The sequence below is a fragment of the Hypanus sabinus genome, chromosome 16, assembly GCF_030144855.1.
Source record: "Hypanus sabinus isolate sHypSab1 chromosome 16, sHypSab1.hap1, whole genome shotgun sequence".
In the NCBI taxonomy this organism is placed as follows: domain Eukaryota; kingdom Metazoa; phylum Chordata; class Chondrichthyes; order Myliobatiformes; family Dasyatidae; genus Hypanus; species Hypanus sabinus.
The window spans coordinates 50,056,301-50,068,700 of NC_082721.1; the positions used below are offsets into that span (position 1 = coordinate 50,056,301).

At 40.5% G+C, this 12,400-nt stretch overlaps 1 protein-coding gene across 3 annotated transcripts in view; it reads right to left on the minus strand.

Moving 5' to 3' along the window:
• cherp (calcium homeostasis endoplasmic reticulum protein) overlaps window positions 1-12,400 on the minus strand; it is a 79,859-nt gene that overhangs the window by 39,713 nt on the left and 27,746 nt on the right. For all 3 annotated transcript variants that reach the window (XM_059991713.1, XM_059991714.1, XM_059991711.1), the window contains exons 6-9: window positions 12,103-12,214; window positions 10,318-10,407; window positions 4,945-5,212; window positions 4,044-4,204 (exon numbers count right to left, since the gene is read on the minus strand). In XM_059991713.1, the coding sequence (XP_059847696.1) occupies window positions 4,044-4,204; window positions 4,945-5,212; window positions 10,318-10,407; window positions 12,103-12,214 (631 nt within the window). The remainder of the gene's footprint in view (window positions 1-4,043; window positions 4,205-4,944; window positions 5,213-10,317; window positions 10,408-12,102; window positions 12,215-12,400) is intronic.

A 12,400-nucleotide genomic window follows, 5' to 3' on the forward strand; every position in this document is an offset into this window, starting at 1 on the left:
TTTTAGGGAGCTATGGAGCAATCTGAAAAACAGTGCAGCATTCTCTCCATTGTTGCACGTGCCAATAGGATGATTTGGTAGGTGAATACATGGTTGAGGAACTGGTACAGGGGCAGGGGTTCAGATTTATGGATCATTAGGATACCTTCTGCTGAAGGTATGACCTACACAAAAAGGACAGGTTACAAGTGAATATCCTTGTGGGCACACTTGCTGGAGTTGTTTGGGAGGGTTTAAACCACTTTGGCAGGGAAATGAGAACCTGAGTGATAGTGCTGAGGATTAAGTCAACAGGCCAAGTTGAAATGTAAAAGGTAAACAAAATCAGAAAGGGTGAAAACAGGACTGAAGGTGGAAAAGGATCTTGTGTTTTTCCAGTGTATGTGACTAATAAACTCTTCCAGACAGGAACAGGTATCAATTATAACCGCTGTTAAACTGCCATCTTCATCGGGGATGATACCTGGGAATGTCTAGTTCAGTGGTATTTATACCCCTGTAGTCCGTCTCATATGATTAGTTAGGCCTCATCTAATTAGGTTTCAGTTCTTCGTCTTTGTTAAAATTATTTTCCTTCAATTTTATTTCAATGTCTTCTTTTACCAGGCAGCCCCAAGGAAGCCACTGGCACAGCTATGTGCCTAAGTTAATCCGATGGCCATGCCAATGCAGTGAAATCAATCAGTCCCTCAAAAGGGCTGATGGAAAAACCACGAAGCCCAACAACAAAGAGTTTGCCAGTCTTCCCTATATTTCTACAGTTTCTGGAAGGATCGCAAGGATCCTGAAAAACATATCTGATTAATACCATCCACATACTGGTAAGGAATCTCAAATCACAGCTTATGTGGGTCAAAGATAACCTGAGACTCAGATCACTTGGTATTTACAGGATTCCCTGTGAATGTGGGGCAGCGTATATTGGCAAGATGGGATGTAAGGTGGAAAACGCATCAAGGAGCACAAGAGTTGTATCTTTTTGGATTACCCACAGAAATCGGTGGTAGCAGAACACTGCATTCACGATAGCTATAGGATTGACTTCAATGGCACAAAACTACTGTGCCAAACCAATGGCTTTTGGAACAACTGGTAAAGGAAGCCATCAAAGAATTTTAACAAAGACAAAGATCTCACTCTAAATAAGAATTGGAATTCCTTTGCAACCAAGGTAGGAAAGTGGGGACTTAATTGGATGAGGACTAAACAATCAGGAGGGACGGATTACGGGGGTATAAATACCATTGGACTAGACATGCCCTAGCATAATCCCAGATGAATATGGCAGAGCTGTAATTGAAACAACAGTTACAATTGATTCCTGTACTTGGCTGAAAGCCCGAAAAGAGTTTATTAGGATTGAAAGTGTTATATTTGAATATGTACAGTATATTGAATAAAGTAGATGAACGTAGCACAGTTACTGATTGGCATGTATGACATTGTGGGCATCACTGAATTGAAAGGACAGGCAGGTAGGCTCTGTTGATAAAAAATGAAATCAAATCATTAGAAAAAAGTGACATAGGATCTAAAAGCATTGAATCGTTGTGGGCTAAACTGCAAGGGTAAAAAAGATCCTGATGGGAGTTATATACAGACCCTCAAACAGCAATAAGGATATGATCTACAAATTGCAATGGGAGATAGAAAATGCATCCCTAAAGGGCAATGTAACAACAGTCATGGGGGATTTCAATATACAGGTTGATTGGGAAAATCGGATTGGTGCTGGATCCCAAAAGGGAAAATTTCTAGAATGCCAATGGAATGGCTTTTTAGAGCAGTTCATGGTCGAGCGCATTAGGGTATCAGCTATTCTGGATTGGGTGTTGTGCAATGAACTAGAATTGATTAAGCATCTTAAGATAGAGGAACCCTTAGGGGCCAGTAATCATAATATGATAGAATTCACCCTGTAATTTCAGGAGAAGCTTAAGTTAGATGTATCAGTATTACAGTGGAGTAAGGGAATTAGAGAGGCATGAGAGAGCAGTTGACAGAGTTGATTGGAAAAGAATTTGGACAGGTATGTCAGCAGGCTGGAATTTCTGGAAGTAATTCAGAAGGCATGGGATATATACATCCCAAAGAAGTAGTAGTATTCTGAAGGCCAGATGACAGAACTCGTGTCTAACAAAAGAAGTCAAAGCCAACAAAAAAGCCAAAGAGAGGGCATATAATAGAGCAAAAATTAGTGGGAAGTTAAAGGATTGGGAAGCTTTTAAAAACCAACAGAAGGCAACTTAAAAAGTAATTAAGGAGGAGAATATCGAATATGAATGTAAGCTAGCCAATAATATTAAAGAGGGAGAGGATACCAAATGTTTCTTCAGATACATAAAGTCACTTGGACCAGATGGTATACACCCCAGGGTTCTAAAAGACGTGACTGAAGAGGCTGGAGAGGCTTTAGTAAAGACCTTTCAAGAATCAACTGATTCTGGCATGGTTCCAGAGGAGTGAAAAATTGCAAATGTCACCACACTCTTCAAGAAGGAAGAGAGGCAGAAATAACAAAATTATAAGCTTGTTAGTCTGACCTCAGTGGTTGGGAGGATGTTGGAGTCCATTGTTAAGGATGTGATTTTGGGGTACTTGGAGGCACATGATAAAATAGGCCATAGTCAGTGTGGTTTCCTCAAAGAAAAGGTTTATCTGACAAATCTGTTGGAATTCTTTGAGGAAATAACAAGTAGGATTGACAAAGGAGAATCAGTGGACATTATGTATTTGGATTTTCAGAAGACCTTTGACAAGGTAACAAATGTGAGGCTGCTTAACAAGTTGTGTCCATGGTATTACAGGAAAGATACTACCATGGATAAAGCTGAGGGTGATTGCCAGGAGATAAAGAATGAAATGTGGTGAGTCTATATACTCACCACATAGAACCTCTTCCCCTTTTCTGCGTATTTCATTGGTGCGAATGAGTATCATGACCTCTGGCAGTTCCTCCTTCCCTTTGAGAATATTCTGCAGTCTCTCCGAAATATCAAGGACCCCAGTACTCGGGAGGTAACACACCATCCTGGAGTCTCTTCTGCGGCCATACAATCACCTATCCCCCCAACTATCAAGACCCCTATAACTACAGCATTGCCCGACTTTACCCTTCCCTGTCGAGCCTCAGAGCTGCTGCCATGATCTGATGTGTCATCCCCGCATAACAGTATCCAAAGAGGCATACTTGTTGCTAAGGTGAATGGCCACAGGAGAATCCTGTACTGGCCTCTTAATCCCCTTCTTTCTCCCAGTGGTCACCCATTTACTGTCTGAAGCCTGTAGTCTGGATGTGACCATCTCTTCAAAAGGCTCGCCTATAATATCTTCAGCCTCCCAAATGATCCTGAGTATGTCCCACTCCAGCTCCATCTCCATGACCTGGTCAGTCAGGTGATGAAGTTGGGTGCACTTCCCACAGATGTAGTCATCAGGAATACCATCAGGTATCCTGAATTCCCACATATGACAGGAGCATTCCAAACTGACTACGCTATACAAAAAAGAAAAAGGTTTACCTCTTCTTAACTTTGCCTTCGCCTGTTCATGCTGAAGCCTGTTAAGCCAAAGCCTTTACATTCTATCACTGGCACACTCAAACAATGGCTGCTCCACTTGAGCCTGCCTTCCTTTTATTTGTAGCTGAGTTTAAAGACCTTTGATGATCTGCTCCCTTAATTCTCTCTCTCCCGATTTTCTTAGGGCAATGACACCAATGCTCACACATGCCTGAGCCACCAAAAAAAGACCTGATTTACCCACGTCTGCTCTTTTTATACTCGCACTCCAAACTTCGGTAGGCCCCTGATGCCGACACTTTACTTGCCTGTGCAGCCCAATTTTTCATTGTAGACTTCATCAATTGAAAATACACTGGGAACAAAAGAGCCCCAGTCAAAAAAAACAACAAAGTAACTCAAGGAATATTACTTTATTTCTGCTATAATGAATTAGCCCTATTCCAAAACTTTCCCACTGATTTATCAGTTTCATGTATGCATTGTGCTCATCACTATTGGAGGTGTTCCCTTAATCAGTACCTGCTGTTGCTGCCCCCAGAGTGGCATTGCAGGTCGTTCAAACCAAGGTGGCTTGGAAGAAGAGTGTTCATGCTGCCCAGGTCCTCGCTGTCCCCCTGGAGGGGGCTCCTGTCCTCCAGTTGGCACATTTTCAGGAAGGGGATGAGGTGGCTTGGCTTCCTCTGTAACATACACAGGTTTTAACATTTGATTGCTCACAAACACTACGCAAACACATCTTCAGAATATCCCAGAGAGCTCACATTCTATGTCACAGAATATATAAGAGCAAGAGGTTGGGTATTAAGTCAAAAGTTATCGATGGGCTATGAACAGTCCTGTACCATGAAAAAATGGCCTTTCTATCACACTTTGCATAATAGCACTTCAGGGTCAACTACCATCACAAACGTTGACCCTGCTCTATGGGACTCAACATGCAGCATAAAACTTTTAAGTAACCTTGTGAGGGAATAAATGTGGGTCCTTCAATCTGAGGAGTGTATATTTAAAACATTTTCACTGTCACAAAAGGGAAAAATCGCCTCACACTACTTGGCATTTGTGACAACTGAAATTTGTCCCATTTATTGTCCTGTTCAGTACTAGAAAGCTGCAAGCATATTCACTGATTCAAAGAGACTCAGTTAGCTCCTACTCATTTCAAAATTTGAAATTTTTGATGAGCTAGCAGAAGATTTGCTAAACAAATATGGACTTCCAAGAATTGCACTTATAAAAAGAATAAAAATATATAAATAAAAAGAATATTAATTGACAGTATTAATCAGCAACAATAAAAAGAATATTAATCCAAACTTCATTTTGCATACAGCTCTTTGATCTTTTTAATATTACAAAGAAAAAACATTTTGTCAGCCCCATTCCTCCAAATTCCATACCATTTCTTCTGCTACTATACCTGTTGAGTCTGTTGGAGAGAGAGCTGGCAGGTCCTGACTCTGGGGCAATGGGATGTGGGGTGGCGGTGCCTCAGGTTCCAATAGCGGCTGTGGTTGTGGCTGTGACTGAGGCTGGGGCTGTGGCTGTGGCTGAGGAGGCTGCGTATGTTGATGTTTGGTGAGACTGTCCACAAACTCCTGATGTTGAGCCTTCAGGGTTTGGATCTGCTGCTGGAATGCCATTTGAATAGGTTGGACCACAGCAGCAAACTCCGTAATGAGAGATGCCTGTGGAATGCATCATCAGCAAGACAAATTTAAAATTAGCTGAAACCAAAACAGAGTAAGAGTCTCAAGTGACACCACAAGAGTTTTTTTAAAATCTAATCTCTGAACATAGAAATCTACTCTGGAAACTGCCTAGAAATTCTCTATTGCATAGCCCTCTATTTTACTAAGCTCCACGTACCCATCTAAGAGGCTCTTAAAAGATCATATCGTATCCACCTCCACCACCGTCGTCAGCAGTGCATTCCACACACCCACCACTCCCTGTGTGGAAAAAATTTACCCCTGACATCCCCTCTGTAGCTACTTCCAAGCACCTCAAAGCTATGCCCCTCAAGGCAAAGGTAATTTTAAATCAGATTCTCAATTTGAGTCAACTGTCTCCTTCCCAAATCTGTCAAAGATTTTAACAAAGGAATTTAGCACAGTGCAGTTTTTGATCAACTGTGGCTTCTGCAAACCTATGTTATTAAAACAGATAATCTCATCATATATTTCTTACATTCAGTAAAACTTACCAATTTCCAAATGGCTACTGCATTTGCTTACACTGCAACAATGATATTCTTCAAAGCTGGAAGTTGATGTGGGGCAACCAGAAATGATAGGAACAATATAATTCTAACCACCTTTTCTGCAGATTTTCTTTGATATTTTATCCTCCAGATTCCATTTATACGATGTAGTAAAATAGCATTTAATTGTATGACCAACTGTTTTATTAGAAATATATATAAATTACTTCTTTCAACATTTATTGTTAAAGTTAAGTACTCCCGAACTTATCTATCACAGCCAGTTACATAGTTGAAAACTTGCTCCCAAAATAAGGTGCTTTGATCTTAAAGCTGTGTTATCTACTGCATTGCTGATAAACGTTCAATTTGTTTAAGTTGTAAATGCAACTTCACCACCTGCAAACATAAACTGAGTGCAATACTGGTGTCAATTAAGTTCCATGAGCCAATATCCACAAGGTTTGAAAACAAGACTACCAAATCATTTCACAGAACATCCTGAAAGGTAGCAGAGCAAGGAAACTTTTCATGACTGTCATTATACTTCTGTAATTGGTGATAAATCTCAGCACAGACCATTCTTCAAGCTTACTGCACAATACAGTCTCTAATTTGTCTAGTTACTATAATGTTAGAAATTGACCTCAGACTTTTAGAATTCTAACTGATATGGAGGGGACACAGCACAGCACAGGTTCAGAAAAAGCTGCAGGATTGATACGATAATATAATTTGATGTAAGATCGTATAATTATAGAATTCATCCTGCAGTTTGAGAGGAAGAAGATAAAATCAAATGCAACAGTATTACATTGGAGTAAAGGGAATTACAGAGGAATGGGAGAGGAACTGGTCAAAGTTGATTGGAAGAAGACATTAGCAAGTATAATGGCAGAACAGCAATGGCTGCAGGTTCTGAGGGCTATTTGAAAGATACAGGATAGATACAATGATGAAGTAGTATTCTAAAGGGAGGATGAGGCAACCATTGCACACTGTCTTATGTAGCTGGATCCTGGACAATCAGATCACTGGCAAGTGGGTAAGAGTGGTCTCTCTCACCTCTGCCCCATTGACCCTCAACACAGGTGCCCCTCAAGGCTGTGTGCTAAGCCCCCTCCTTCACCCTCTGTATACACATGACTGTGTCACCACCCACAGCTTCAATCTGCTAATTAAATTTGCTGATGACACTACACTGATTGGGCTAATCTCAAATAATAATGATGCACCCTACAGAGAAGAAGTCATCACCCTGACACAGTGGTGTCAAGAAAACAACCTCTCCCTCAATGTTGCAAAAACAAAGGAGCTGGTTTGGGATTTCAAGAGGAATGGAGACAGGCTAGCCCCTATTGATATCATGGATCTTAACTCATGCTGACACAACTGTACTTCTATGTTACATTGACTATCTTGTTGCACATACTATTTATTAAAAATTACTAAATATTGCACATTGCGCATTTAGACAGAGACGTAACATAAAGAATTTTACTCCTCATGTAAGTCAATTCAATTCAGTTTAAGGGAAGTCAAAGAGAGCATAAAAGGAAAAGAGAGGCGACAGAAGATTGACAAGCTTTTAAAATCCAACAAAAGGTATTTAAAAAACTATAAGGAGAGAAAAGATTAAATAATAGGCAGGATAGACGAAGGAGAGTCAGTGGATGGTGCTAACTTGGATTTTCAGACTGCCTTTGACAAGGTTCTACATATGAAGCTGCTTAACAAGCTAAGAGCCTATGGTATTACAGAAAAGATAGAAGATTGGCTGACTGGCAGGAGGGGAAGATTCGGAATAGATTCTGGTTTATGCTGGTGACTAGTGATGTTCTGCAGGGGTCGGTGTTGGGACCACTTCCTTCTATGTTACATGCTAACAATTTGGACAACGGAATTGAGTATATTTAAAGGGGAGGTTCTTGATTAGCAAAAGTGTCAAAAGTTATGGGGAGAAGGTAGGAGAATGCGGTTGAGGGGAATAATAATCAACCATGATGGAGTGGTGGAGCAGACTCAGTGGGCCAAACAGCCTAACTTGCTCCTGTGTCTCATGGTATCTAAGCTGAAAACTCAGCCAGTTCCATAATAAGCACTAACCTCCCCAGCATCAAGGACACCTTTAAAAAGTGATGCCTGAAAAAGGTGGCATCCATCATTAAGGATGCCCATCACCCAGAACATGCCCTCTTCTCATTACTGCAGCAGGATTTTGTCAATAAAGCATGTCAGAGTCAGTTTATGTGCTTAACAAAGCCAAAGCCCTTTACTTCTATTACCAACAAAGCCAAAAAACAGTTGCCTTATACTGATGTCATTACATCAGACACCATCTCTTAAAATGAACACAATTAGTGAATTATGTAGAACAGTTTCTATTGTGAACTACATTACCCTACAAAGGACCCCACAGAATTCACCAAAACCAGCATTGTGGGTCTGTCTGGAGCTTATATGAGCCGTCTGGTTGGAGTAACAGCAGTCTTATCCAAGGGTCATATTATGATACAAGGGATATGGTAGTGGAACCACCCAAGTCTTGGTGGGTCAGTTCAAGGCGATCTATAGAAACACATTCAGGTTTACCCTTCCCATCTACAATAAAAAGATATCTATCTTTCGCCCCGTTATAAAACGCTGAATGGGCCAACATAAAGGAGCTCAAAGGGGTGCTGACAGCAGATCAAAATGAACAAGGTAGAACATAGTTCAACTGGAATTCAAGAGTGCTGTATGCCATGAAATAGGTGTAGAAGAATTGAGTTTACTGAGGGGGGCAAAACACTGCTGAGATGTTGATCAGGTTGGCATGGAATTGGGAATAAAATCATCCAACACCTGTAGTGGCTCCCCACACATCAACTCAGCTGCACAGAATCGCAGGTCCTCTTCTGGAGCCATTCCGTGCTCCACCAGGACCCAAAGCAGATGATTGTGCCAACACTTGTCTATCAGGGATGGCCTCAGAGCAGCCTTTAAGGAAAGGTGAAACCGCTCACATAGGCCATTGGACTGCAGGTTGTTTGCTATGATGTGAAGCAATTTAATGCTGAGTTTCTGGGACATTGCGGCCCAGAGATATGACATTAATTTGGGACTGCAGTCGAAAGAAATATCAGTTGGGGTACTGGACCATGCAACCCAGGTATTGATGAAAGCCTAAGCCACGTCTGCAGCCACTACTGATGCAAGAGGAACTACCTTTGGCCACCTGGCAGCACAATCCACCATGGTAAGGAGATGTGTGAACTGTGGGAGGTGGGGGCTAGAGGACTAATCAGGTCCACAATGGCGTGGTCAAACCATCACTCCGAGACCTCGAAAGATGCTGATGGGGATCAACATAACTTTTGTCCGCTGACAAACACAGGCTGCACTCCAGTCTCGCACATCCTTCCTCAGGCCGTGCCATATAAACTTTAAAGCAGCCAGTTTCTGTAAAGCCTTCCCATCTGGATGCGAGAGGCTGTGAGTGAAGTCAAGAACAGTACATCTCCAGTTTGCAGGTATTATGGGTGGGACCAATTGGTTGAGTTATCAGATGGGAGAGAAATCCTGCATTCCTGAACTTGACGTCAGCTAACCACAGGCCCGTGACTGCTGTCTTGTAAGTAAAATATGGTTTGTCTGCAGTGATTTCTCATAGCACAAACTGGGCTTCTGCCTGTGCAAACCACGTTGTGGCACGCTGCTCCCAAAGCTCACAGTGTCAATGTGACTGCACTGATTGACATGTCGTTAACTATCTCTCGAATTGTCTGAGAACTTTGGGGTCACCAATGTAGGACTTTGTCAATAAAATATGTGTGTCTTTTTTTTGAGTTTAACAAAAGCCGCAGCCCTTTACTTCCATTACCAATGAAACCAAAAACAGTCACCTTAAACTGATGTCATTACATCAGACACTGTCTCTTAAAGTGAACACAACTACTCAATTATGGTGTTTGTAAATTATGTAGAACAGTTTCTATTAGGAACAAGAAGTGTCATCTGTCTCCCTACACTGCCATCAAGGAGGCGGTACAGGATTCTGAAGTCACATACTAAATGTCTCAGGGACAGCTTCCCCTCCACCATCAGAATTTTGAATGGACAATGAATCCATGAACACTACCTCACCATTTTCCCCTCTCTTTCTGTACTACATCTTAAATTTATTTTTTTAATATATACTTATAAAATATAGATGTTTTAATTATTATGCATTGCAATGTACTGCTGCAAAACAACAAAATTTCATGACACATGCAGTGATATTAAACATGATTCTGCTTCCCCTCAAGAAGACCTCATTCAATGAAATGTGTCTGTTCTGCAATCTTTAAATCCCAGCTCAAAGCTATAATAAACTGATGAACAACCAAGCCATAACTTAGCATGCAAGCTGACTGAATTCAAAAATATTGCTCAACATACATGGCTAATGGGGAAGAGCGGAAGAAATTAGGAAGAAGGGAGGTACAGTGAGCTGAAGTGGATGTCAAATACAATTAAAAAGTGGAGTAGATCTACTCTTGTTCCTATTTACTGTATTTTGGATATTACAGCCTAACTGCTGGTTATCAAAAGTGCATAGTTACTTACCTGATACTGCCCAAGTCCAAGAGCGGGGCTCTGTAACTGCTGAATAATGGATTCATCAAAGTAACCGTTCTTCTCCCACAGCTGTAACAGCTATGAAAAATCAACAAAAATAATGCTGTTAGGGATGTAATATCATCATATCTTTCATGACATAACACACACACATCACATCAAAATGAAATACCTGTTCGATGATTTATATTTTTAGGAATATCACTCATCAGTCATTGACCCTACCGTTTACCATGTAACCAAAGCAGGTAATGCCAGTTCACAGATTGTTAGTGCATGCCTTGCACTGAAGCTTAATGGTATTTGTTTGCATCATATTATGAACGGGAAAAAAACTTGCAAAAATACAACAGGCTGAGAAGCATTTAAAAGAAAGGACAATTGTTAACATTTTGGATGGATGCTGCATAGATTCAAATTATTCGCTGTATATTTTTAAACATTTGCTTGTTTTGTCTCCTACTTCCTGCTCTAGTGTTTTATACATAATGAAAGACTGAGATAGAATCTTCCCACATGCAAGACATTATGGTTTTGTCACATCAATTAAAATTCTCTAAAGAATATTTAATGATTTAATTCTCCTACTTTGCTCACTGAAATCCATGGCCATTTACAGTCATAAGAACTGAATGGCCATGTGGCATTGTGGTATTTGTTTTTGTAACTGGCTGTCAACAGGTTGCAAGAGTAGTGCCTTGAATGGATTCCTCCAGTTCTTGAAAGGGTAAAAAAATCTGCCATGTATGACGACATGATTTCGACATGTGCAAGCAGTTGTGTTTGTATGCACACATAATATCTCCCTGCAGAATGATACTTTGATGTACAACACCTTGTACCAGCACTGCAGCACATTCTATTTTCCCACATATGGTATTGTTTCATAAGGAAATGGATAGAAAAGGATTGTTTCACCTAATTTCAACTGATGTTTTTCCTGGCCTCTGACCTTAATATTGGCCTCTGACCTTAATATTTGCCTCTTCAAGGATAAAAGCCCAATCTGCTTCCCATTGCTCTGTGGTCCTTGCAAACTGGAGGGAGGGGGCAAGGTCGGTTGATTATGGATAGGTGCAGCTCAAGACTGTTATTTGATTTTTTTCACACTTACATTGACCAAATGGAGATAGTATTCCCTCCACATTTTAACTTATTAGTCTCACCTCATAGTGGACTCAGAATTACACACAACCCAAGGATCACATTAACTACACATTATTCTCTTTTCCTTCTTACTTTTCAAAACCATTCATCAAAAATTGATATCACTCTGCATTCATCTCCAAATCTAGTTTAACAGGCTCTCAACTCTCTTGTGAGAACTTTCCCCCTGCTCTATGTACAACTCAGCTTCTGGGAAGGATACATATTGTTCTATCCATTTATAACTTCAATGATACATCACCTCATTTTAACAAAACGGTTTGATTTCTCCCATAGTTTGCATTTACATTCAGTGGTCACTTTATTAGGAACACCTGTACAACTGTCCGTTAATACAAATACCTAATCACTTAATCATGTGGCAGCAACTGAATGTATAAAAGCATGCAGAAATGGTCCAGAAGTTCAGTTGCTGTTAAGCACAAAATCACAATGTGGAAGAAATGGGATTTAAGTGACTTTGACTGTAACAAAATACCTCTTTTTTAAATACCTATAATATGCGAGTTTTGGTGCACTTTTTAAAATTATAAACTAAAATGAGAAACATCACCTCACTACCCCTCTCAGAAATAAACTATCTTAAGGATGTAGGAAAAAGATTACCCGTGCAATCTTCTGTTGTTTGTCCTCCTCAACTGCAAGAAAGCTGGTGCAGTAAATGGGGACCACAACTTTCTGCAGTGCTGCAAGCAAGTCTCGAGCTTGTTTCCGTTGACTGTGTACACAAAACACATAGGGAAGGTGAGGTACTAAGGCCAGAAAAAACAATTCAGTTAATTATGACAAAAGTGGGATGTTTCTGTATACACACACACCTGTGCTTCAATGTTGACCTTCCTTCCACTGCAAAATGGCTTAGGTTTAAGGTAAGAAGTGGGAGATTTGGAAAGGATGTGTAAAT